General features: G+C 40.1%; 1 protein-coding gene across 1 annotated transcript in view; it reads left to right on the plus strand.

The window, feature by feature from the left end:
- col21a1 (collagen, type XXI, alpha 1) overlaps nucleotides 1-26886 on the plus strand; it is a 107110-nt gene that overhangs the window by 12783 nt on the left and 67441 nt on the right. The window contains exons 7-12 of the mRNA XM_052571693.1: nucleotides 3597-3674; nucleotides 5211-5294; nucleotides 6323-6385; nucleotides 21423-21476; nucleotides 21564-21617; nucleotides 21915-21968. Coding sequence (XP_052427653.1) covers nucleotides 3597-3674; nucleotides 5211-5294; nucleotides 6323-6385; nucleotides 21423-21476; nucleotides 21564-21617; nucleotides 21915-21968 — 387 coding nt within the window. The remainder of the gene's footprint in view (nucleotides 1-3596; nucleotides 3675-5210; nucleotides 5295-6322; nucleotides 6386-21422; nucleotides 21477-21563; nucleotides 21618-21914; nucleotides 21969-26886) is intronic.

Here is a 26886-nt window from a genome sequence, read left to right on the forward strand (position 1 = left end):
CAGTGAATAGGAGGAGGCCAAACTCCGTGTGGAGTGCGCCCTCACCCCCAGGGGGCACAGCTCGCCCTTGGAAACGGTAGGCCAAGGCGATGACATCCACTTTCCAGTGGGCCAACCTCTTCTTGGAGACAGCCTTCCCCTTCTGCTGACCTCCAAAGCAGACAAGGAGCTGCTCAGAGCTTCTGAAGCTCTGGGTGCGGTCCACATATATTTGAAGCGCTCTTACGGGACACAGCAACGCCAAGGCTGGATCTGACTCCTCCAGGGACAGCGCTTGCAGGTTCACCACCTGGACTCAGAAGGGAATGGTGGGAACCTTGGGCATCTCCTCGCGCAAGACAGAGGCGTCCCAGACTGCCACCGAAGTCTCAAGCACGCCATTGAACTTGGGAGGTCGCCAAGCGAACTGAATTGCGTAACCGAGTCAGACAGTCCGAATGAGCCAGCGTGACCTCTTGACCGCTGGCGAAAGAGGGGATCGTGGGTGAGAATGAGGAGGCAGTGCGTTGCTCATTGTCAACCTGCAAGCCTTGCAACTCAGAGGAAAGGCGACGAGCAGGCTGATGCACTGCCCGCGATGGAATGGTGGCAACCGGAGGATAACGTCGGGGTGAGATGTGCTGTATTGCCTCAGTCTGCTGTTGTTCTGTCAGGAACTGCTGGGCACAGCCCCTGACAGCATTGTCACACAGGACAGCCTGGGAGATGGGAGCGTCGAGAAAGTGCACTGTCAACGTCTTTGTTACAGACCAGGCTGAACCAGAAACGGCACTACTGGACCACCAGAGTGGACATCGCCATCCCGAGGGACTGCATGGTGACTTCCGTCACCTGGAAGGGTGAGGTCAGTCACCCTGCCCAGCTCCTGCATCAACCTTGGGTTGGTTCTACCCTCGTGCATTTGTTAAAGCCTTGGCTTGGTGAGTTTGCAGCATAGCCATGGCTTGCAGGGTAGAGGCAGCTTGGCCCGCAGCACTGTAAGTCTTGGCAGCGCGAGTGGCCGACAGCTTACAGGCCTTGGGTAAGAGGCACAGAATATTCCTCCCAGTGGCGGCGTTTTGCGGACACAAGTGCACAGCAATCACACTCTCCTGCTGGGGAATGTCAACGCACCCCTAGCTACCCCGCTTTGAGGGTAGTGAGGATGGAGGAATGAAATGAGCTGCTTCAGGCCATAAAAAGGGTCCATCCACAACTACATCACTTCCCCATGCACATCCGGGAAGAAAGGAACCAGAGCAAAACGCAGTTGTGAACCGAGAACCAATCGAACAGCCATGAGCACTCAGGGATGGGCGGTGCATTCACCTCCATCCTGATGCTCAGAGCTGCCCGGGCAAGCACGGCTGTCAACTCTGGGTCCAATTCGGCAGTGGCGACAACGCCCGAGGGGGGCAGCCCCACCGAATCTTCATCCACAGAGGTCAATAGCCCATCCCCGATTCTGCAATCGACATCTGATCCCCAGTGGCAAACTGAATGACCCAAATCTCCCAGAGCACTAGCCGGCTGTCCTCTGCTCGTGGCAGAGAAACCGGAACGGGTAGTGACAGAGGGGTCTGCTCCTTTCCCTTTAAGAAAGGAGAGACGCAATCGCAGCGTTGCCATGGTCACACATGCAGTGCATGCATGAACCATCCACGAACGCACCTTTAGCGTGCTGAATGCCCAGACACAGAAGAAAACAGGAAGCGACCGCATCCAGAAGGACGTGGACGAAATGGCGTCTTTAAAAAGACGCAAATCGTCCGTGATTTGCTCTTTTAGGAAATCTGCTCTCTCAGTTGAAGCGCCCAGGGGAATCGCTGAAAGGGACACCACTGTTTGTGCCATACCGCCAACCAAAACTGCTTCCCAACACACAGCAGATGAATGGCTTTGTGGAGTATAACAGCTTTCATACAACCACTCGGCTCCGAAGCAAAAATCTAATGAGTGGATGCACCTGTCGCCATATTTAAACCCGTTGGCACGGGGAGTGGGCTGGATGATTAATCGGAAACAACCATTCACACATGTACTTTTAACTATGTGTTTCAAAAGTGTAGTTAGAAGCTGTCAACCCTCCCGTTTTTTTTTTTTTCCCGGGGTTCTCACGTATTTGAGCTTTTTTCCGGTTGTCTTCCCGTTTTAGTATTTTCCTGTAAAATATCTTGTTAGCCCTTCCATCGGACCTGTCAGTCTCTGTAACGTTACTTTTGTCCTGTTGCTACCCCCTTGCCCTTCCAGCGAAACAGATGTTTTCAATGCAACGTTTTGTTTACTTGAAAGCAACCTTAGCGTGGTGTTGTGCTTTTTAAGATAGCGTGGTTGTTGTGAGAGCACGATTTTACACTGATCTGTAAGCAAAGTCACGTTAGACCTAGCTTCATAACTCGCTTAACATTAGTTAATGCAGCAGTCTTGTAGTATGAATTTTTGATGTCAGCAGAGGTATAGCAACAGAAAGATGAATGTTTAAATTTTCCCATATTTTGGATGAATAACCTGGGAAATTTCCCTTATGTTCAATGTTGACTTAAGCTATATAAAGTAAATATTCAGATGTTATTGTCTCCCTGGTCGCGCCTCCAAGCAGGAAAGCGGTGGAAAGTTAATCCATTCTAATTTTTTCCCCATGGCAATTATGTGTTGTGCTATTACACCTCACAATACAGCAACGGTTTACCATGGTTGAAATACATTTTTAATTAATTAAATTAAGACACACGGCTGAGAGGGCGTACTAAACACTGAGCAGTAGTCCAAGTAGCAGTAAAGGAGGCCATCAACATGGCGGCCACGCCAAGTAATGACGTCACGACGTCACATTACATTCTGGGACGTGGTGGGCATGCTGATGAACAACTAAACAGAAGGAACATACAAATTAAACACTTTCAAACAGGGCCCACTGGGACAACCTGAACCAGGGCCCCGCAAACCCCAACTATGGCCCTGTTTACAGTACAAACCTTGTAAGTGAACTATGAGGGCAAAAAAAAAAAACAGAAACGAAATAATCATTCATTAATCATAATCAAGGTAAACTGTTCAATTAATCAAGGTTTTGACTTTAGGCCATAATCGTTCAGCCCTAGGCTCAGGCATGTTAAATCCACTAGCCAATTTTCATTGGCGTTTTCTCTTAAACTCAGAGATGATTGGCCTCCCAAGTGAGACCACATATGTTGTTAGACATCAACTCGTAGTGACCGACAGATAGGGAACCAACAATTCTCATGCCTAATAAAAATAAATAAAAAAAAATGAAGGAAAAAAGTAAACATATGATATTGGTTTTAATACTTCAGGTATACGAAGTTAACAAAATTATGACAAAGCATATTGTACAATTTTATGAAGGAATATTGGATGTTATTGGAATATGTGTATTTGTGATCTTTTGCCAAATAATAAACATAACATGGAACATTTTCAACATGTGCAACACAGCAGTGTTCCTGTGGAAAAGCAGACATGTCATGTTGACACCAAATGTGTTTTATATGCAACAGGGAGCACCTTTGCCCTTTTTCCCAGCCCCAGGCCTTGAGTTTTCTGAAACTACATCTCTCTCTATCTCTTTGTCTCTCTCTCTGTCTCTCCCTAAACAGTTTGAAATACAAAAACTCAGAATCTACTGTGACCCTGAGCAGAATAACAGAGAAACAGCCTGTGAAATACCTGGAGTTGTGAGTACCAGAATCTTGGATGTTTCTGTTTTGGCCCATTTAAATATATACCATCTATTATTTTCATATTGTATTAAAAGTGACTTGGTATGTGAAATATTGTATCTTATTACCAGACAATTCTGTCTTTAAAAACTGAGAAGTAAAACAGAAAAACACAGACGACTTTGTTCATTTATTTATTTTTGTAATTCCTTTAATTTCAGTCCAACATGTTTCAGAATGTTATCAATTTACTAATCTTATCTAATCTTTTCAATTTTACTTAAAAAAAATAGAATCTTCTCAGTTTCAAACAAAGCATAATATTCGCTCAGAACCGTTTATTAGAAAGTCAATCACATCTTTGTGAAACACTATCTTTGTCATTGTTCTCAGTTCACTAACTCAGTTTTCTTGACCTGGCATTATTTTCTGATCACTTTGAGACTCAGAGATGTAGGACATTTATAAACAATGTGGCAACACTTTATTTCACATAATTTTTTATTTTTCTGCTTGCGCATGTTGCAGTAAAGCCTTGCACCTCTAAGCTAAGTTATGGTTTTTGCCCTAGCCACTTTACGTATTTTCACTCTTTTATTTTTAGGATGGAGAGGTATGTACTTTTGAAGATGGCTTTGCTCGCTTTCAAACGTAACTGCTAATCTCATTTTGAATTGCAGAGGTAAGATTTGCCTCAAGTTTTTTTTTTTTTTTTTTTTTTTTTTGAGTGTCTAAGTATAGTCATAGCTGGTGCAGTGGACTGTCAGCAGCTTTGGGAATGAATGGCTGAATGATGCTGGTGTGAGCCTTCTCACTGAAGCATTCAGTCAAACTGCTACTTTAGCAATACCATGCTACTCTACTGTACTTTAAAGCACATCATAGTACTATCAATGTACTATGTCAACAAATCATGTTAGTGTCATGGTACTTTCTGATGTATCATATGGTGGCTTAAAGTTGGCATGAAACTTGAGATATTGCTCTTCCCTATTGTGACATATATTTCAGAGTGAACCAGCTTCTTAAACAAGAGAGAAAATAACATATTTTTTGTCCATCGGGTATTGATTGGATCACTGTTGTTTGCTAAGGTAAGTGGCAGACTGCTGGAGGGGAGGGATTACTGTCCCACCCTCACACCAGTGCACAAGTCATCAGTCAGAGAAGAGATGTTGTTACGAGGGGAAGAAGTTATTTTGATTCCAGATTATGCCAAATAAATCATTTATAATAAACATTGCAATGTACCATAAAAATAAAAACTGTTTATTTAGATTTCATGCTGACTTCAAGCTCTTTATGTCAATATCAGGTTTAACAGTTGTCTTGTGCTGTATTTCTGCTGCTGTCATTTGGCTATTTTAGAACTATTGGGCCGTACCGCTGAATGAATGAGTAATTCAACAAAAATGGCTGCCATGAAACGAGAAATTCTATGCTGTTTTGGGTTTGGCCACAAAAGTTTAGCTTATACCACAAAGAAGACATTATGTCTGAAGTTTTACAAAATGCACCATAGTAAAACAAGTTTTGTTGTTTTTTCTTTAGTGTGCTAATGGACCAGGCGACATTGATTCAACCCCAGAGCCATGCATCTGTCCACCTGGGCCACCTGGTGCCACAGGAATGAAGGTATAATAATCTTTCCCTTAATCCCTTTGGTTGGTTTATACAACAGCACAGTTTATATAATCTCTTCATTACATTAGAAGTCACTGCATAAAAGGCAAGTTTGAAGTTTATAAGGTCAAGCCTATGCATGAAAACACATGCTGCTTTTCAGCAGGTGATCACAGTAAAATGGCCCTGAATACCAAATAGATTGCAGAAAGATAACCTTTACTGCATCTGGTGATTAAAAGAGTTGCAGACAGAGAACAGAGCTATAGTATCATTTATACATTTTACTTATTCAGAATTATTTTTATTCCAGTCATTTATTTCTCAAACAAGAAGCAAAAAAGTTATTATATAATAATAAAAAAAAAAAAAACGTGTTTATAAATAAATGCATTAAAGAGGTCATAAAATTGCAGATTTATATATATATATATATATATATGTATATATATAAATATTTTTTTTTTTTTTGTAACAAAAATGTCCAATATTTGTAGAAAGTATAATTTTCCATTCTCATTTTGACCATTCATTGCTAATTCCCTGATCTTTAGGAAGGCTAAGCAAACGTTTTTGGAGATGCAGTTTCTTAGTTTGATGGTCTTGACTGTTTATCCAGCAGCAGTATTGCTCTTGTGATTAATGTATAGACATGAGTTGTTCAGAACACGATTACATACAGTGATGAAGCATATTTAAGAGCATGTAGAAGGGGTTACTGTGACATTACGATTCTCACGATTTCAAATCCTGGGGTTTGAAAGGGGTAGAAAATAATAATTTGTATGTTAAACTGTTAAGTTAGTTTTAAGTTCTATAACTTGCAGTATGTTTATATTGTAGTGTAACCTCTTATATGTGTTAATATCAAGAATATTTAGATTCTCTATTTCATGACCCCTGAAATGCTTGAAAATGTTGTTTTTCCAAAATAGCTTTAACTATTGGCAAAGATACAATTATATATATCTATTTGTAATGAATTATAATTTTGCAGTGATACACAGTACATTACAATAAACAATTTGTACATTCTCTAGGGAGAACAGGGGAGAACAGGAGATCGGGGTCAACCTGGCCCAACTGGTGCTGATGGTAAGCCTGTGAGTACTACACAGTTTAATATAACCTCAAATTAACTTGAACACATGTCGTGTTCAATGCAGTATCCAGGACTGCAACATGCATTAACTTCCCCACAAGTGTGTCAGAATAGAATGGTCCATAGAACTGTTTTAATTATTCTGGAATGTAAGAATGTTTAACATTTTGCACACTTTATTTTTGTTGGTGCTCTTCACCATGTGGTCAATAAACACAGAATGGTGTCTAGATGTTAGAAATCATTACTGAAGTATTCAGTTTTTTTCATTCTTTTTTTTAATTTACTTAGGGCTGTCAGTTTAACATGTTAACTGAAATAATTAAGAGACTAGGCTTGTTCTAGCAGAATGATCGGTGTATGACATCATATGACATGGATGAATGAAAAATCTCATTTGTTTACAGGAGCAAAGGAAGCAAAGTTTCTTTTACCAAAGGAAAACCAGTCTCCTCTTGGTTTATAGTGAAATCCTCCAAAATGTTTCTTTACAAATCCTAATATTCTGCTTCTAATTCATGAACAGAATTTTGTTTTCCTGTCTCTCCATTGTGCTTCCACATTCGTCACTAATAACCAACGCATGTGTGATGCGAACATCCTACATCAGGGTTCCTCAAATCTTGCCCTGGAAGGCCAATGCACTGCAGAGTTTATCTCCAACCCTGATCAAACTCACCTACCTGTGATTTTCTAATGATCCTAAAGACACTGATTAGCATATTCAGGTGTGTTTGATTAGGGTTAGAGTTAAACTCTGCATGAAAGTGGCTCTCGTGGGCTAGATTTGAGGATCCGCAGGAATGGATTCTGCCTACGACAGCTAGCGGAAGTGAAAGAAAGGTGTTTAAATCCTTTTAAATAAAAACAAAATCACATCGATTTGCTATAGGGGCCTTTATTAAATATTGTCACTTACTTAAAAAAAATAAATAAAATAAAATACATGTTTATGGCAGTGTAGGATTGTGCAGTAAATTAATGTAGAACCTATTTTAATTTACTGTTAAAATTAGATACTGTACAGTATATATAGTGGTTATTTTTTATTAAATTAAATAGTAATGCGTTAGTATAATTTTTATTATATTAATATAACGTAATGGACACCCTACATTATGAAAAAAAAATGAAATTCCTAATATTGATTCCAATAATTCTGTTTTATATAATTATTTTTTAGAGAGTGGACAATATTGGGAAGCTCACATTTGTCAAGCAGAGTATATGAGCGGAGTGGAGTGGCAACAATTTCCCCATGAGCATTTAATAATCACTCCGCTCCCACTTCACTCCATGCTCATTGATATCAGAAACGCTGCTCCGCAGCTAAAGTATTTCAGTATGTTTGAAATGTTCTTCTCATAATGTATGTTAAAATAATAATAATAATAATTAAATGGTTGGTTGTCAGCATTAAATGGCAGGCTATGAAACAAACCAGAGAAAGGCTCTATGTACAGGCGTCTGGGAGATGAGAGTACATGTCATTAAGCTAGGTCACTGCAAATGTCTTGCTGATGAACGCACGTCAGGTGTGCTCCTGTCACAACATCTTTAATGGGAGCTTTTGCAGTGCCTAATTCAACATACACAGACCAAAGAAATGTAACCAATCCATTGTAGGGTTCGAAGAAGTGAAGGCTACAAAGCCCCAACTCCATCTCGGCTGGGGGGCCAGACTTTATTGACAGACTTTACAGGACCACAATCTCCAGACATAGACAGAGATACCGTTTTTTATGCCACCAAGGTAAATAGAACGCCAACCTGCAGAGACGCCTGGAAAAAATGTGTTACATAACCAACTCTGATTGTCTGAATGAACCAGCGGCATGGTCTGGAAAACGTTAGACAGGCTCCATAGTTGGGTAAGGAGGAGGTCCGGACAATGACCTGGGAAGCTTTGCATCCTGATGAAGAAGTAGTGGCCCTGCACTTTTCATAGAAAATCTATGAAACAGAATACTCTCTACCCATCCCTCATCCAGGGGAATGAGCAGTGTTTTTACCAACTACTGGAAAAGAGCAACTCCCTTCCTCTCTGGGTTGTCCATCTCAGGATAGGTTTATTGGCAGGATGGGCTACAACACCTTCCTGCAGGTGGCTTTATGTTGGTTTTAGCCACACCAGGGTGGACTGGAGACCAGCCCTTATCAGTTTGGTGGCGGTGGTTACTTGCCGAGGTAGAATATGTTTGATGGCCTCTGTCTGTTTTCAGTTTGCAGAGAAATGCTGGACAAGTCCTCGATAGTGTTCATGGCTTGGGAAAGGCGGTTGTCAAGAAAGCACACTATGTCCTCATTGCACTGCAAGGTTCAGTCAGAGATGGTCTTCCTGGACCACCAGAGTGGACATCACCTGGCTGAGGTCCAACATTGTGACCGAAGTCACAGGGAGACAAAGTTGGTAATTGTACACAGTTCCAACATCAACACTAGCAATCTAAGCAGTAGAAGTGGACATCAGCTCACCAGCCTTGGGAGGAAGGCATGTATGGCTGGGAAGCAGCTTCAGGCAGTAAAAATTTCCCTTTTTTGACTTCATTACATCCCCATGTAGAGCTGAAAGATTCATATGTGATTATGAACACAATATTGCTTAGCTTGGAGATTAACTACTAATCACAAAAAAGACTTGACTGACGAGATGACATGACAATCGGACACAATTAATTGTGCATCCCTATCCCCATGCACTTACAGGAAGAAAGGCATCCAGCCCAAGTGCTTGGGACCAGGAATAAACTCCAGTCTGTTGCTCTTGGTGCCCTGGGTCTGGGAAACATATCCATCAGACTCTGACTAAGCAATTAGCCCAGAGAGGTGATGTTCATCTGAGCCTTAGTCCTCACCCTCCAATGCAGTGATTGAAATCTGATCCTCTTTGGGAGCATCAAATGAAACACTAGATTGGCCTGAGATGGACAAACAGCATTACTCGGGAGCTTGATGGCAAATGGCGCATGAGAGGAGTGGCAGGTCTGTGGGGACTGGCCCAGTGAAAAGCTTGCACTATAATGAACTGATCTCCTAGAGTGATAGTCATCGTGACACTGTGCAGTGCAGAGGAATTGGGCTGAGTAACAGCAGAGGGGACTGAAGCTTTTGTGAGGAAGGCAAAGTCATGATCGAAGCGTCGTCATGGTTATGCTCTCATAACGAGAGTTACATTTAACACAATGGAACACAGCCCAGACACACAAGCAGGGCCGTTTGAAGGAATTTGGGGGCCGCCAAGCAAAATGGACATAGAGCCCCCCCGACCCCTGCACGCACGCAAAGCCTACAGGAACCACAGCATAGCCATACAGTTTAAGTTCACCCACACTTTATATAAATAAAAAATGTTTACAGTGCAAATACTGCTTGAAAAAATAGTTCGGTGGGAATTCAATAGTGATTTGCAATAATATGACAGCACACACTTATCAGTTTAAATTCTGGGCTGTACAGGATATCAGCTATAATTATATATTGTTCTTTGAACAATGACAATAAAGTTGACAGATGAATTAAGTGCATTTAAGTGCCATTCAGTTGGGGTTTTAAATAAAGCAGTTTCTGAGATGCACATTAAACATTAAACATTAAACACAAAACATTAATTTAATTTATATTTAAATTATTGAAAATTAAGCAAACTTAACTTTTTGGTAAACCAAGGGGATTTACTATTAAAAATAAAACATGGAAGAAATTTTGTGTGATTAAACCTTAAAAAAAAAAAAAAAAAGTTTTTTAGCAGTAGGCTATGTTCTGCTGAACAATAGTAATACATCTCTGGCAAATACTTGTCTAAAACAGCACTTTTATTTTGACGGGTTGACGTACTATTTATTAAAATCAAACGGTCAAATGCTCATGAAGTGACTGTCAGAGCAGTTCTGGAGATGTTGTTCATGTGTTCACGTCTTTAGAGAGACAGCAGATGCTGAAATTACAGCGAGCGTCACGTGCGCTTCAGTGTAAAGGAAGTCGCGATTCTGCTCCATTCATTAACAGAGACGAGCAGAACATGCAGGATTCATTTTTAAATAGACTGTTCCGGCTTAATATTTACAGATATTAGTAGTGATTTGATGTAAGTGCAATGAACTATTTTTAATTAATTCATTCAAAATCGACACATGCCACGACGTTCTCTTTACATTTGCCCTCGCCCTCAAATCAAAACACTGCTGACTCCTTGCAGTACGCGATTTCTGTTCTGCGTCTTCCTTATCCCGTTAAAAAACATGCTACAGTAACCATATTCCTTCCTTTCGAAAAAAAAAAAAATTTGCACTAACTGTTCGTTACAAGCAGCATTTGTAGTCAGGCAGGTAGCTAACATAAACATATTTTTGCTAGCCTACCTGCTGCAAAATTACACCATTTGTACAAGACTGACAAGGTAGAGCTATTATATCCAGTGTAATTTATCACTGTTTTTTTTCTTATCCTCCTCTTCCTTTCTCTTCTGGCTTCCTGAAGCATAATTCCGCTTCATGACTGCCGAGGAGGTTTTGTATTTTGCCGGTTGCAGACAGGCCCGTCGCAAAAAGGCAGGCAAACCAAGCAATTGCTTGGGGCCCCGAGCTGACATGGGGCCCCAAGACAACGACTGGTTAAGAATAAAATGCAACGACACTGTGTGAGCGCCCCTTCGATCGTCAATGCAGTAACGTGTAATGTTATCGGGACCCCCCTCAAGGGGGCCCCTCTCAGTAGTCTCTGACAGCAGCCAGCCAACCAAGTCAAGTGATCTCTGCTTTTTTTTTTGTTTCGAACGGAAGGAATATGGTTACTGTAGGTAGTATGTTTTTTTTTTTTTTACGGGATAAGGAAAACGCAGATCAGAAATCGCAGACTGCAAGGAGTCAGCAGTGTTTTGATTTGAGGGCTCAGGCAAACATAAAGAGAACGTCGTGGCGTGTTTCGATTGCAAGAATCGCGGAATCCAGTCATAAAAACGGAATTTACAATTTAACGCAGAATGATACGTAATTTGCCAAATTTTGAATGAATGAATTAAAAATAGGTCCTTGGGCTTACATCAAACCACGATACGGACTAATATCTGTAAATATTAAGCAGGAACAGTCTGTTTAAATATGAATCCTGCATGTTCTGCGTGTCTCTGTTAATGAAAGGAGCAGAAGCGCGTTTTCCAAGATGCACTGAAGCACGCGTGACGCTCGCGGTGATTTCAGTCTCGCGTCTGATGTCTCACTAAATAAGGATGTGAACACATGAACAACATCTACAGAACTGCTCTTAACAAAAACTTTAGTTTGCTTCATTTTCAATAATTAAAAGATAAATTAATGTTTGGTGTTTAATGTGCATCTCAGAAAATGCTTTATTTAAAAACCCACCTGAATGGCACTTAAATGCACTTAATTCATCTGTCAACTTTATTGCAATTGTTCAAAGTACAAGTACAGACAGAGAAACAATTATTAATTTTTTTTTTTTTTTGATGTATGCATTGCATTCTATGCATTTAAAAAAAAAATCTAAAAAAGGAAACTTAGTTGTTCATTTAACGCACCCCTGAGCTGGTAATAGTGACCTCTTTCAATATGCTAACAGTGAAATGGTAAAACGTACTTCACAGGTAATTTCAGATTTTTGTTTCAATTATTTCCCAGCTACACCATCAACTTCATCCTCAACATCAACAGATGCATCACTTCTCAGTGCTGATGGGTGGGTGGGGGGGGGGGGGGGGGGGTTGTCGGGGGGCCTCTATGTCCATTTTGCATTTTGTAACATTATATCAAAAGGGTCTTTATTTAATTATTTATGTATTTATTGTTAAGAAAATATTGAGAGATTTAGTATATAAAGACAACAATTTAATCTTTAATCTTTTTGTTACGTATATAGTGAAAAAAAAAAAAAAAAAAAAAAAAATATATATATATATATATATATATATATATATATATATATATATATATATATATATTGTTTTTTTTTTTTTTTGGTTTTTTTTTTTTTTTTTGGTTTGTTTGTTTCCATGTTCCTTTTATTATTCATTGCTACTACAGGGGCTCAGTTACGCAAGTTTGAACAGTAAAAGCTATTAAAACATTGGAGGAGAACACAGTCATTATTTCGATAATAGTGCTATACATCTTGCCCAGGGGAGTGAAACTAGATAAAGCACGGAGGAGTTGTAAATGGGTTTGTGGGCGTTTGTAGGGTTGCGATTTTGTCTGCAGCAGCAGAAATGTTTTGTTTTTGTTTTTTTGACTGAGAAATTTGTTGAGCATGAATAATGAATAACCCACAAAAGAGCTCTGAAAGTTTGGTGAATGTGCAATAACGCGACACCTGGATACCATACTTGCAAGTCTTTGTGTCTTCATGAATGTGTGTCAACATTATGCACATATGACTGCTCGTCTATACTATAAGCAGCTGGTTTTTAGTAAAGCAAAGCATATTTCACTTCATTTCATTTTATTATATTGAGTGCATTCACATATAACAATTAATTTTCACACAGTCATTGTCAAATACAATGTTAAATTAAAAATGTCTGTGCAAACTACCTAATTCTAAATATGTTTAAGAAGAATGAAAATATGACTTTTGGTACCAACCACCAATTTTATTATCTTTATCAACAATGTTCATTCAAAGAACATGCTTTAACTGTACTCAGTCATGTGTTTTATCTATGATTAGTCATTTGTAAATAATGATAAATAAAATGTTATGTTACAAAAGTGATTTTCTGAACAATTAAAAATCCCCACATCAAAAACATGGCATCTTACGCTTCCTAAAATAAGTCAAAGTGATAATAAAATACTGTATATAGTATGTTTGTGGAAAAACCTTTTCACTTTCTTTTGTGCAAATGTCTAATGTCAAGTCACTGTAAGGCTAACTGTTTAAATAAATAAAATAATTATATTGAGGAGGATTTTATGAATATAGTGCACTTTGAGGCTTGGCAACTGTATACAGTGATCTCATTAAAAGCAGAGAAATGTGCAACATTCTCACGTCTACAATACTTTTGATTAAAAAAAAGAAACACTGGGGGTTATTTTATGTCTCAAAAACAAAGACGGAAGTGTCATCGTCCAGCTGGAGTCTTTCATGTAGGCACAAATCTTTCATGTAGGAGTGTTCAGATTGCAGACACTAATAATAAAGCACATAATCAGGACAAATCATCCAGACCTTTGTCTCTTGAACTTGCTGTTATTTCTTTAGTTTTATTTCCTGTCTTTGTGTGTAAAAACAACACCCTTTTTGAGACAAATTTTACAGCAATTATGTCCATATCTCATAAAATGTATCATCATTCAGTGCTAATGTACATATTATATATATATAAATTGTACAGACATTCCTATAGACTCCCATAGGAGCACTTTGGATTAGATAAGAGCTGCACGATAAATTGCAGGCGATTGTCATGCGCATCTTGTCATATCGTGCAGGCCTAGGATTAGAAAATGAGAAGCAGTTATTAGAAATTGGTCATTTTTACAACAACAGCAAAAGATCTAAATCTTTTCCTATAGGCACAGTTTTTCATATACATTTTTTGTGCATTACTTCCGCTGACATAGACAGAGCAGTATCCAGTTCTGTTATTCAGAAGTGCTACACAATGTGAATTACTGTATACAGCACAATCAGTATCATGCAATTCCAAACCTTTTTGTTAGGAACACAAATGTTTCTGTGGAACACAAATGATGATATTTTGAAGAATGATCGTAACCAAACATTTGCTGTTAGCAACTCAAGTCAAGTCAAGTCTGCTTTATTGTCAATTCTTCCACATGTACAGTACATACATACAGAGATTGTATCGAAATTGCTCTCAGACCCCCAGTGCATACAGAAAACACTAACAGTAGAACCTAAAAATCTAGATCAAATATAAAATATAAGATACAGCTATACAATAAGGGAATGTAAAAAAGACATAATAAAATAAAACTTAAAATAAAGTTAAATAAAGCAGTGCAAGGCACATGGCAGATAGAGTGTAAATCAGTGAAGTGAACAAACGGCAGATAAAAAGATTTTTAGTGCAAAAAAACATTTTATTTTATTTTAAATTTTGACTGATTAAAGTGACAAAGGACTCGAGCAGTCATTTTATTTAACTGACCTAGAGGTAGTAGAATGATGTCAGTTCCATGCTGAATGAGTGAGCAGACCAATGCTGCACAAAGTGACTGGTGCATGCCATCATATGTTAGTGGGAGGTGGAAGAACCTGGGTATGCGGGATCTGGGTGGGGGGTAGGGGGTTCAAAGTTCTGTGGTGCCTGGGGCAGAAGAGGGATGGGTGGGCAAGTTTGGGAGCGAGTTCAGCTTCCTGACAGCCTGATGGATGAAGATGTCCTTCAGTCTGCTGGTCCTGTCATCAGGATGCTCTCGATGGTGCCTCTGTAGAACGTGTACATGATGGGGGCAGGGGGTGGCGGGGCTCTGGCTCTCCTCAGTTTGCGGAGGAAGTAGAGAAGCTGTTGTGATTTCTTGGCCAGTGCTGTGGTTTTGCCGGTCCAGGAGAGGTCCTCTATGATGTGCACACCCAGAAACTTGGTGCTGCTCACTCTCTACACAGTCGCACTGTTGATGGTCAGAGGAATGTGCTAAGTCAACAACAATCTCCTTCGTCTTCTCCCCGTTCAGAGAGAGCTTGTTGTCACTGCACCACCCGGCCAGGCCGCTCACCTCGCTCCTAAAGTTTGTCTCATCTTTGTTGTTAATGAAACCCACCACAGTCATGTCTTCTGCAAATTTAATGAAGAGTTTGGAGCTGTGTGACAGTGTGCAGTCGTGGGTCAGCAGAGTGAAGAGAAGGGGGCTCAGCACATATCCTTGGGGAGCCCCAGTGCACAGTGTGATGGTGCTGGATATGTTGCTGCCGACCCATACTGCCTGACGTCTTCCAGTCAGAAAGTCCAACAGCCAGTTGCACAGCGAAGTGTTGAGCCCAAGCTGGATCAGTTTGTAAATGAGCTGTTGAGGGATGATTGTGTTGAATGCTGAACTGAAGTCTATGAACAGCATTCTAACGTATGAGTCCTTTTTGTCCAGAGTCAAGTCAAGTCAAGCCAAAGCAACTGAACAACATTCATTAGGAAAACAGTGTGTCAATAATGCAAAATGACAGTTAAAGGGAGTTCAAAATCATTGAATTCAGTGATGTCATCTCTGTTCAGTTTAAATAGTGTCTGTGCATTCCATTTGCAATCAAGTCAACGATATCTCTATAAATGAAGTGACACCAACTAAGCAAGCCAGAGGCGACCGCAACAAGGAAACAAAACTCCATTGGTGACAGAATGGAGAAAAAACCTTGGGAGAAACCAGGCTCAGTTGGGAGGCTAGTTCTCCTCTGACCAGACGAAACCAGCAGTTCAATTCCAGGCTGCAGCAAAGTCAGATTGTGTAGAAGAATCTGTTTTTTGTGGTCTTGTCCTTGGTGGTCGTCTGAGACAAGGTCTTTACAGGGGATCTGTATCTGGGGCTCTAGTTGTTCTGGTTTCCGCTGTCTTTCAGGGCTGTAGAGGTCTATTCTAGGTTCTGATCCGCCATCTGGATACATGCTGGATCTGGGTGACTGTTAGACCGATATGCAAACTGGAAGGGATCCAGGGAGGTGGGGAACATGACTAGCCATTCAAAGCACTTCATGAGGATGGGAGTAAGTGCAACAGGATGGTAGTCAATGAAGCAGGATGGAGATGGCTTCTTCAGGACTGGAATGATGGTAATAGTTTTGAAACATATGGGTCAACAGCCTGTCTAAGGGTGTACTCACACTAACCAGTTTGAACCGTGCCCGAGTGCATTTGACCACCAAAGCGTGGTTCGTTTGACTAGTGTGAGTACTCCGAACCGTGTCCAGGCGTGGCTCGATTAGCCGGCCCTGGCCCGCTTGGAAGAGGTGGGCCAGAGCACGGTTCAGTTGGACTCGGGTGCGGTTCGCATGCAGTGTGAGCTCTAACCATGCTGGAGCACTGAAAAGGACGCGTTGCGTCAGTTTTGCGACGCTCCAAAACCAACATGGCAGGGAAAGGGTCGCTTTGGTCTACGGCAGAGGTGCAAAACGCATAAAAACTCAAAACTGCAAAGTCCTTGCTGCACTTCAGCTGGTACCTTGCAAACATCCTCATACGAGCAGCATAATTACGTGAAAATTTTCGCGCCACTAAGGCGACACATCTGTTTAACAACAGGCTGTGAGAGGGCTGTGGACCAAACGACACAAAATTATCCACAAAGAAAACAGAGCGATGGACTCCATTGTGTTCAGAGAGCGCCGCTCTTCCTGTTTATCCCGAAACCGTCGCACCATAATGACGTAAGCGTGCTCCGGCACGAATGCTGAAACCCTATATGTGAGTGCAGGCCAGTGGGGGAGTCGGGAGGGGGGACAATCATACTCGGGCCCGGTTCATGGCAACCGTGCCTAGTGTGTGTACACCCTAAGTGAGATGTTGAAAATGTCTGTAAAGACATCAGTGAGTTCTGCCGCACAGTCTCTCCGTACACACCCAGGTACGGAGTCAGGACCCGGAGCTTTGATTGCATTGATCCTGCTGAAGGATCTCCTCATGCTGTCTGGGGTCAGCGTCATCACCTGATCGCCGGGTGGAGGTCCAGTACTCCTGGAGGTCAGTGGAGTTATTGTATGTGGCAGCCTGCTTAAACATATTCCAGTCAGTTGACACACTTTAATCTGTTTGTGAACTGGTTTGGTGACTTTAATGAGCGGTCTGTATGCAGGCATTAGCATGAAAGTGATGTGGTCTGAGGCACTGAGGTGAGGAAGGGACAGGGCTTTGTAAGCTCCTCTCTGTGTGGTGTAAACAAAGTAAAATGTTTTTTCCTCGTTTTGGAAAGTGTATGTGTTGGTGTTTTTTTGGTTGGTGTATTTTTGTATTTTGTATTTTTGGAAACACACTCTTTATTTTTGGAAACTGACTTCCACATTAGAGAAAATACTATTTAATGGCTACCAGCAACATCCTTCTTGCTTCATATCAATCAAATATTATGTTGTGTTCAACAGAAGAAAGAATCTCATATGGGTTTGCAACTACATGAGGGTGAGTAAATGCAGATAGAACTTACATTTTTGGACGATCAGTCTCTTTAAGAGCCATGGCTTTATTTTCCAAAGGCATCTATAGGGAACTATGATCGCAAGCTCCACCATTATAAGCATAGTTCAACAATTCTACATATGATTTCTGGTTAGTTTGATGTGAGCCTACATAAATCATGCTCCTGAGGAAAATAAGCAATATGTCTGTTATTCCACAAACACATATATATGTATATACACATGTGGTAAATACTAAACAAAATATCCATGCGCACAAGGAAAATCTAGGAGAATAGCAAAACAAAACATATCTTGACAAGAATGGAACAATACAGTAGAGCTGCAACTAACGATTATTTTTTTCGACTAATCTAACGATTATTTTTTCGATTAGTCGACTAATCTAACGATTATTTTTATTACAATAAATAATTAATCTAATGTTCTTTTTTTAATTAACCAATGAATCCTTTGGATAACTTTACAAAAACATATAAGTACAACTTCTAATATAATATTTCAACCTTTATTCATTTTCAACCAATGTGGTTGAAGTTTTTACAGTATAAAATAATAAAGAGGCAAATAAAATTATTTTACTATGGTAAATATGAGTTTATGATAGCGTTTATAATTAAACCACAGTAGCCATAAATTTACAGTTGTCTGAGACGTCATGAAATGTTCTTTAGCATCACAAACCATAAAATGTAGTCAGGGTTCTGCTATGGTTTAGCATGGTTTCCAGAGATCTGATACTGATTCGGGGTAGCTCGGTGGTTTGTGACTGTTGTCTCACGGCGCGCTGTCTTTTAAGGGGCCGTTCGCATATCACGGCTTTTGCGCACTCAAGTCCGTTATTTCCAATGTAGGCGCGCAATAAGCGCGGTCATAATGGAAGTGACGTGGTTGCGACGCGCACGCGGATGAGACGCACTCGTTTTTTCCAGGCGCGTCCGCACCGCATCAAGTTAAAACCATCTCAACTTTTCAGAATGCCTCAAGCGCAAGAATATCAGACCTGAACCAGGAGGTTGGTCACCAGATCACACGGTAACCAGTTAAACCGTAACACCGGAGAGCGCCAAGATGTTTTCCTCTGAGGTGCTCGTGCATCGCAGTTGTGCTGCCGTGGTACACCATATCGGTTTTGCAAAGGGAACAAAGGACATTTTATTTGTCCTCTTTTTAAAGTATTCCCATACTTTTGATAACAGTGGTCTGTTTTTGTGATAGAATGCAACTTTCTCCATTCCCAGTATGCCATTACGCGAGATGTAAACAAACAGTGTGGCGCGTCGACGCATTTCACGCATGTCGACGTATCTTTGTAGTCGACGTAATTGGTGACGTCGACGCATTGTTGCAGCACTACAATACAGCACCGAACGCGGGTCTAAATAAATGCAGGGTAAACAATAACTAAATTAAAAACAGATGAACAAAATGAGAAACCAATGAGAACAAACTTGGAAACCGAGGAAACAAAGGAAACAGGAAAATAACATGGATACCAAAAAATTCATACCAAAATAAGAGTCCTTGAACACAGAAACCTAGGCACAAATTGACAATGTTCAAATTTATGAATTTAGTAAACATACTTAATTTAGATGAAAAGTATGTGCTGTGATTAAGTGCTAAGTATGATGTAAGAGGGAACATGAGACTGAATCAAACATCTAAAAAATAAGCAAACAAAAGAGAGATACATTGTTGTTTGGGAAACATACCTCAGATCAATTATTAAGTCAAGATGACTCACTGAAACGTGTCAAACTTTGGTTCTTTTGAAACGTTATGTAACACCCTTCCCACAATAAACCTGTCTCATACAACGGTGGTGGAAGGGTATGTTAGTAGGGCTGGACGATTATGGCCTAAAATCAAAACCTCGATTAATTGAACATTTTGCCTCGATTACGATTATTGAACGATTATTTTGTTTTTGGTTTTGTTTTTTTGCCCTCATAGTTCACTGACAAGGTTTGTACTGTAAATATGATTGACTATCAGCAGTTATTTTATCTATGTTCATAACATTTCTTACTAGGGTTGGCTATCGTTTGAATTTTATAGATTCTTATCAATTCCTAGTTTCGATTCCAAAAAAAAAAAAAAAATTAAGTCAAACATTTAGATGTCAAACATTTTTACAAAGCATTCTGTTGCAGCTGAATAACATGAGCAAAAATCAGCAGCCTACAAAACACTACAAGAGGAATTTTGCCTGTGATTTAAAAAATACCATAGCAAAAACAACTAGATTTATATACATTTCAAATATTAAAGTGTTAAAGACAAGTAGTAAGATAGGTCAGTAATAAGAAAGGAACAAACAAATGAATTAGCAATATCATAAATAAATACAACTAAACTAAATTTCAGGTACAGAAACTGTCATTTAAACATTAAAAACACTGCAGAGTTTTCTTTTTATAAATAAAATAAAGATTATTATAAATAAAGTAAGATTTATTATAAATAAAGTAAAGTTATTAAATGTATTCAGTCAAGATCAGTGAATGATTTTCATTTGTTCTTTGATTAACATTAATGACAGGCAGCGCGTTTATTAGGCTGTTGTCTCTTTAAGCAAAAATACTGTACATGTGTGTTTTCTTTCTCATCTGTTTATGTTCACGTAAGACAAAAATGGCTGCATTTATGATGATATACTGATGTAGTTTTCTTTATCGTAGTTTCGACTCGGAACAACCATTTCTACAGTTAAAATACACAGAACAGTCCGAGAACGGACACAAACCGGGAACCTGCAGCGCGACCGCCGACCGCTGCTCTCTATGCACGCGCTTGTGCTTCATGTGCACTGCACACAAACATGCTATAATAAGTTTTGAAATTCTACGCTACTTTAGTGATAAATCACAGGACAACGGTGACAACTAGTTTCTGTGTTCCTCTGTGCGCGCGATCTTCATAGCTACTGTTTATATGAGTGTTCGTGCCACAATGCAGCTGCGCGAACATGGTAGCTCGATATAAGAATACACATCCGTTCATCTAATCGCTTGAACGTCCAAACCATAGAACAAATACAACTGACAAAGTTTAGTGAAGACGCAAGGCTCACCGCTCACACTGCTTTGCTTTTATACCACTGACTGAAGAGCAGAGTCATGTGGCTACACACGCGCTAGGATGCTTTTAAGGGGGAAGTGTTAACAGGATTAAAAAAAACGAAATAACTGAAATGGGAAAATTACGTCGGTCAGAGGTTATGAATTTCAGTTTTGATTATTTTTCGATTAATCTTCCAGCCCTAAATGTTAGTCTGAGTAATGTTTTCTGTGGGGTGGGGCTCTGAGTGAACGCACAAGTTACACCACCCAAAGGAAGGCCCTGCTGTATAATATACTTCTTTATATTTAAAAGGTTAGTTCACCCAAAAATGAAAATTCTGTCATGAATTATTCACCCTCATGTCATCCCAAACCCGTAGGACCGTCATTCATCTTTGGAACACAGATTAAAATATTTTTTATGGAATCTGAGAGCTCTCTGGCCCTCCATAGATAGCAATGATATTTCCACGATCAGCGTACAGAAATGTAGCAAAGACATAAGTTGTAATGTCTGTTTTGGGTTTTGTTTCATGTTCTTGTTTTCATGTCTTTTATTTTGTAATTTGTTACGGGTGATGGGGGGGGGGTTGTTTGTGGGGGGCAAATTTAGACGTCATTTTTTAATTTTATGTAACAAATACAAAATTGACGGGATTGACAAGTAATCTTAGGTTGTAAGCATTTAAATGATACATATACTTTATGTGTAGTTCACTCTTTCACAAATTATAATTTTTTACAGTAACTTTGATGATAAAATTTTGGTCCCATCGGTGGTTCAAATGGGGGGCAGTGCAGATCTTAAGAGGTTTTAATATTAATTTGCATGACTGTGGGTGAGACTAATATAAGACCCTTTCTTTTCTGAAGGGTTTCCCAGGTTCTAGAGGAAGTCCCGGCTTTCAAGGCTCTCCTGGAATTCAGGTATGAATGGCCGAGTCAGAAATGGACATGCCCTACAAAACCTCATGAGATACTTGATCATGCCACTTTTTTCCTCTATTTGAACAGGGGCCACGTGGAGCTGATGGGCATAAGGGGGAGAAGGGAAGTCACGGGGAAGCAGTAAGAAGCTATAATTGTATCCCTAAATAAACTAGTTTAATTATGGGAACATATTCAGTCACCATACTGTTTATTATGTTTCAGGATGCAGAATCAGTTTTACTCATTTATCTCACACATATTCTAAGGTTTTTAATTTTCTGGAGTCAATACTTGTGACTGGTTTTGTTTAGATTTTACTTAATTTTAATTCAGGTAGATATTATTTAAAATATTCTTAGATTATATATAACTTATTTCACTGAATTTACTGAAAAGAATTTTTTTCAGTGTGTGTGTGTGTGTGTTTTTCTTTAGGGTGGCAGCGGTATCCCAGGGATACCAGGGCAACCTGGCAAGCCAGGTGAAAAGGTCAGTTTTAAAAGAGTTAAAAGAAGTTTAATAAATACTGTATATGGAATAATTTATTTGGCCATTGTTGTTTTATTGTTGACAGTAAAATATCAGGTAGGAACATCTTATCGTATAAAACTTTTAATTCCAATTCAAAGATTATCAAATTAGCCAAAATATGTAATGATCAAATATGTATAAGGTGGAAATCTGTGGGTGCTTACTCCATGTGGACCTGGCCACAATCTTCAGAGATCGTAGTCCACTTTCATGTCTTACATTTTAATAACATGTTAACATATTATATTCAACTTTTGGATTTCAAATAATAGTTCAGCTACTAAACTAACAATCGATTATATTACATTACATTTATTCATACAAAAATATTAGAAAGGTAGTTATTTTTTTAAGGACAGAATTAGAATAGTGAGTGTTAAAGTTAGAGAGTCAAATAAAGATGGAAGAGATGGGTTTTAAGCCAATTCTTGAAGATGGCTAAGGACTCAGCTGCTCGGATTGAGTTGGGGAGGTCATTCCACCAGGAGGGAACATTTAATTGAAAAGTCTATAAAAGTGACTTTGTGCTTCTTTGAGATGGCCCAATCAAGAGATGTTCACTTGCAGAATGCAAGCTTCTAGAGGGCACGTAAGTTTGAAGTCACAAATTTAGGTAAATGCAAGCAGCTATTGAAAGCCATTGCCAATTGATAAACAGAGCTGTGACGTGTATTATATTTGGTCCTCAACAATTTTGATGATTGCTCACCACGTGGTTTTTTACTAAGGAGCATTTTCTGGTGTGCAGACTCATTGTTTACCTTTGCAACTACTCGTCTGCCCAGCACCCAGTTTTAAGGTTTTGGAGTACCTTTGAATTCTAGTGTATTATTTTTGGCTCATTAAAAATGTATCTTGCTGCCACGTTCTGGATTAATTGAAAGTTTTGATAGAACTGGCTGGAAGACCTGCCAAGAGGGCATTGCAATAGTCCAGCCTGGACAGAACAAGAGCTTGAACAAGTAGTTGTGCAGCATGTTCCGAAAGAAAGGGCCTGATCTTCTTGATGTTGAATAAAGCAAAATTGCAAGATCAGACAGTTTTAGCAATGTGGTCTGAGAAAGTCAGCTGATCATCAATCATAACTCCAAGGCTTCTAGCTGTTTTTGAAGGAGTCATGGTTGATGTGCCTAACTTGATGGTGAAATCATTATAAAACGATGGGTTTGCTGGAATCACAAGCAGTTCTGTCTTGGCAACGTTGAGTTGAAGGTGATGGTCCATCATCCAGCAAGAAATGTCTGTTTGACAAGCTGAGATGCGAATAGCTACCGTCAGAATGGAATGAGAGGTGGAGTTGAGTGTCATCAGCATAGCATTGGTATGAAAAGACATGTTTCTGAATGACAGAACCTAATGATGCCTTGTAGACAGAGAAGAGAAGTGGTCCAAGAACTGAGCCCTGAGGCACCCCAGTAGTTAGATGTTGTGACTTGGACACCTCACCTCTCCAAGATACTTTAAAGGACCTATCTGATAGGTAAGACTAAAACCATTGAAGTGTGGTTCCTGAGATGACTTTTAAAAGTAGGGTTGATAGGAGGATCTGGTGGTTAACCGTGTCAAAAGCAGCGGACAGATCAAGCAGGATAAGTACTGAAGATTTGGATTCCTCTTTTGCCAGTCTTATAGCTTCAACAACTGAGAGCAAGGCAGTCTCAGTTGAATGTCCACTTCTGAAGCCAGATTGGTTGCTGTCAAGGAGGCTGTTGTGTGTGATAAATGTAGAGACTTGAACACAGCTCGTTCAAGTGTTTTTGCAATGAAAGGAAGAAGGGAAACTGGTCTGTAGTTCTCTAAAAGAGATGGGTTGAGGGTGGGTTTCTTAAGTAGTGGAGTTATACGATGTCTAAATGATGAGCGTAAAACATCAGTGTGGAGGGATGTGTCGATGATGTGAGTGAGTGCAGGTACAACTGCAGGAGAAATGGCTTGAAGGAGATGAGATGGAATAGGATCAAGCAGGCAAGTAGTAGGGTGATTAGAAAGGATGAGTTTTGAGACTTCTGCCTGAGAGAGTGAAGAGAAGGATGTAAATGAGTGTATGTTTGTTGGTGATATGAGCTTGACGGATTGTGGTGTGGAAAAATGTGCACTGATGTGTTTAATTGTATTAATGAAAAATGTTGCCAAAGTTGTCAGCTATTAGATATGAAGCAGGAGGGGGAGCAGGACAAAGAAGTGAGGAAAATGTTTTAAAAAGCATGCGAGAGTTAGACAAATTGTTAATTTTGTTATGGTAGTATGTCATTTTAGCAGTGGAGACATTAGAAGATAGGAGTCACTGATACACATTAAGGTCAGTATTATTTTTGGATTTGGGCCACACCCTTTCAGCAGCTCTTAGCTTAGAACGGTGTTCACGTAGAACATCAGATAACCAAGGGGCAGAAGGGGTGTTAAGGGCTGGCCTGGAAGATAAGGGGCAAACAGTGTCTAAACAAGATGTAAGAGTTGAGCAGAGAGTATCAGTAGCACTGTTACCATCAAAAGATGCTAACAGTTTAGGGGAAGGAAGTGAAGATGAAACCATTGCAGAGAGCCGGGAGGATGAAAGATGACATGGAGGGGTAAGTGACGTGTCAGGGATCATGTTGAGGTTAAGAGTGAGGAGGAAGTGATCCAATGTGTGCAGTGGAGTAACCAGAACATGATCAGTGGAGTAGTGTTGCATATAAATAAGGTGCAGTTGGTTGCCTGATTTGTGAGTAGCAGTAGTTGACACTCGGTTGAGATCAAAAGAGGCAAGCAGAGTGTGGAAATCAGCATACAGAGGTTTAGCTAGGTGGATGTTGAAATCTCCAAGCATAACTAGGGGAGTACCATCCTCAGGAAAGGTTGAGAGCAACACATCTAATACCGCTGCCGCGGTATACTAATCTTTTTTTTATACCCGACAAAATGGAAATTTAATTCAGCTGAACGCATTTTACTGTTAAGCACAACAAAGGTCTAAGCAAGCGCACAACACTGACAACATAGGCGATTGAGTATGAGACCAAACACAGCACATCTCAGCAGAGTAAACAAACAAGTGTGTGCTGGAGTAGTTTCTTCTCCCTCCAGTAGGAGGCGTTGTATTTGTTAAGAGTGTTATGTTTAACCTTTACTAGCATGAGAGTTAGAAATGCAGCACATGTTGAAGTATGCTGACAGCAGAATCCACTTCTGATGTGATCTACATTCATCCTTCTTTGTTGTCTTACAGAAAGCATTGCTTGTGAGTATTTTATGTTTAATATGAGTCTTGAAGACAATATTTGTGAACATTTATGTAAAACAAGATTATATTTGATAGTTTTAGTTTTGCTGAATGTTAGCCAGACTTTGCATAAATACATGTGAACATACATTGGAATACAGTTTACATGCTGTTTATTCGTTTCCTTTGTAGTTTCACTCTGTCGGTAATTGAAGGATACGTCAATAAAAGGACATCACACCTGTCTATTGTCGAGGAGTTTATCTATCTGCATAGCTGTGTCTGAATCAAACAGCGAGGGCAGAATAGTGAAAAAGCACCTATCTACACAACAACAAGTGGATGTTACATCAGCTTCAGCATATTAAACAATGTCTGAAGAAGGGAGAAAAAGCGCAGCATCCATCTGCTCCAAGAAATTGCATCACTCCAAGAGCTCTAAAGGTTCAGTTAAATCATCTGCCAGTATAGCCGCTCTCAATGCTCGAGCTAAAGCTGAAGCAGCTCGTACAAGAGCAGAATTTGCAAAAATGGAAATTGAAATGAAAGTTAAGAAAGCGGAGCTTAAAGTAGAAGAGGTGCGCCTGGATGCCACACTACAAGCACTAAAACAGCAGTGTGATGCAGAAGCCGCACAAGCTGAAGCGTATGTCTTTGAGAAAGCGGCCACTGATCTCGAAGAAGAATCTGCATTGGGATCCGCGAAGGTAGATTCCAAAGAACGTACTCACGACTATGTAAAGCACCAAATAATCCTAAAGGCAGATTCAAGTCCACTTAGCAACATAGAGCACAATGATACTCTAGCAACAACTGTCCCATACGAGCCACCAAAACAAGAACCAGGCCAGTCTACGAACACAGAATATGTCCATCCACCCCCGGGTGCAAACAAATGTAAAGATGTTCCCCAGCTTTCCCAAAGCATTCCTGTGCGGAAACTTTAATTTGGAGCATTACCGACACATCAAAGTACGGGATATACTCCACAAGTTGGCAATATGACTGATATAGCCAGGTTCCTAGCACGACGTGATTTGCTCACTGGCGGCCTCAGAAAGTTCAGTGATAAGCCAGGTGACTACTGGGGATGGAAATCTTCATTTAACAATGTAATTGATGATTTGAACCTGTCTGCTAGCGAAGAATTTGACTTGTTGATCAAATGGCTAGGAGCAGAGTCCGTTCAATATGCAAAACGTCTGAGAGCAGTGTATATTAACAGACCCTCAGAAGGATTGGGCAAAGTATGGGAAAGACTGGACGAGTGCTACGGCTCCCCTGAAGCCCTGGAGAAGGCACTACTCGACAGACTTGAGCGTTTTCTGAGAATCTCGAACAAAGACCCATACCTCTTGAGAGAACTTCAGGATCTTCTCTTAGAGATAGAGGCTGCAAAGGACGAAGGCTATATCCCAGGCCTACTGTACCTTGACACCGCAAGGGGCATTCATCCTGTTGTGGAGAAGTTACCCTTTGGTTTGCAAGAAAAGTGGATGACGTATGGGTCTAAATACAAGGAGGAGCATTCTGTATCGTTTCCACCATTCTCAGCATTTGTCGCCTTCATTAGCAGGGAATCAAAAATGCGCAATGACCCAAGCTTTAAGCATTCAGTGCAACCCAGTCTTGTACCCAATAAAATGAGGTTTCAGGACAAGCAGAGTAAGACAG

This window comes from Carassius gibelio, chromosome B13 (genome assembly GCF_023724105.1).
Source record: "Carassius gibelio isolate Cgi1373 ecotype wild population from Czech Republic chromosome B13, carGib1.2-hapl.c, whole genome shotgun sequence".
NCBI lineage: Eukaryota > Metazoa > Chordata > Actinopteri > Cypriniformes > Cyprinidae > Carassius > Carassius gibelio.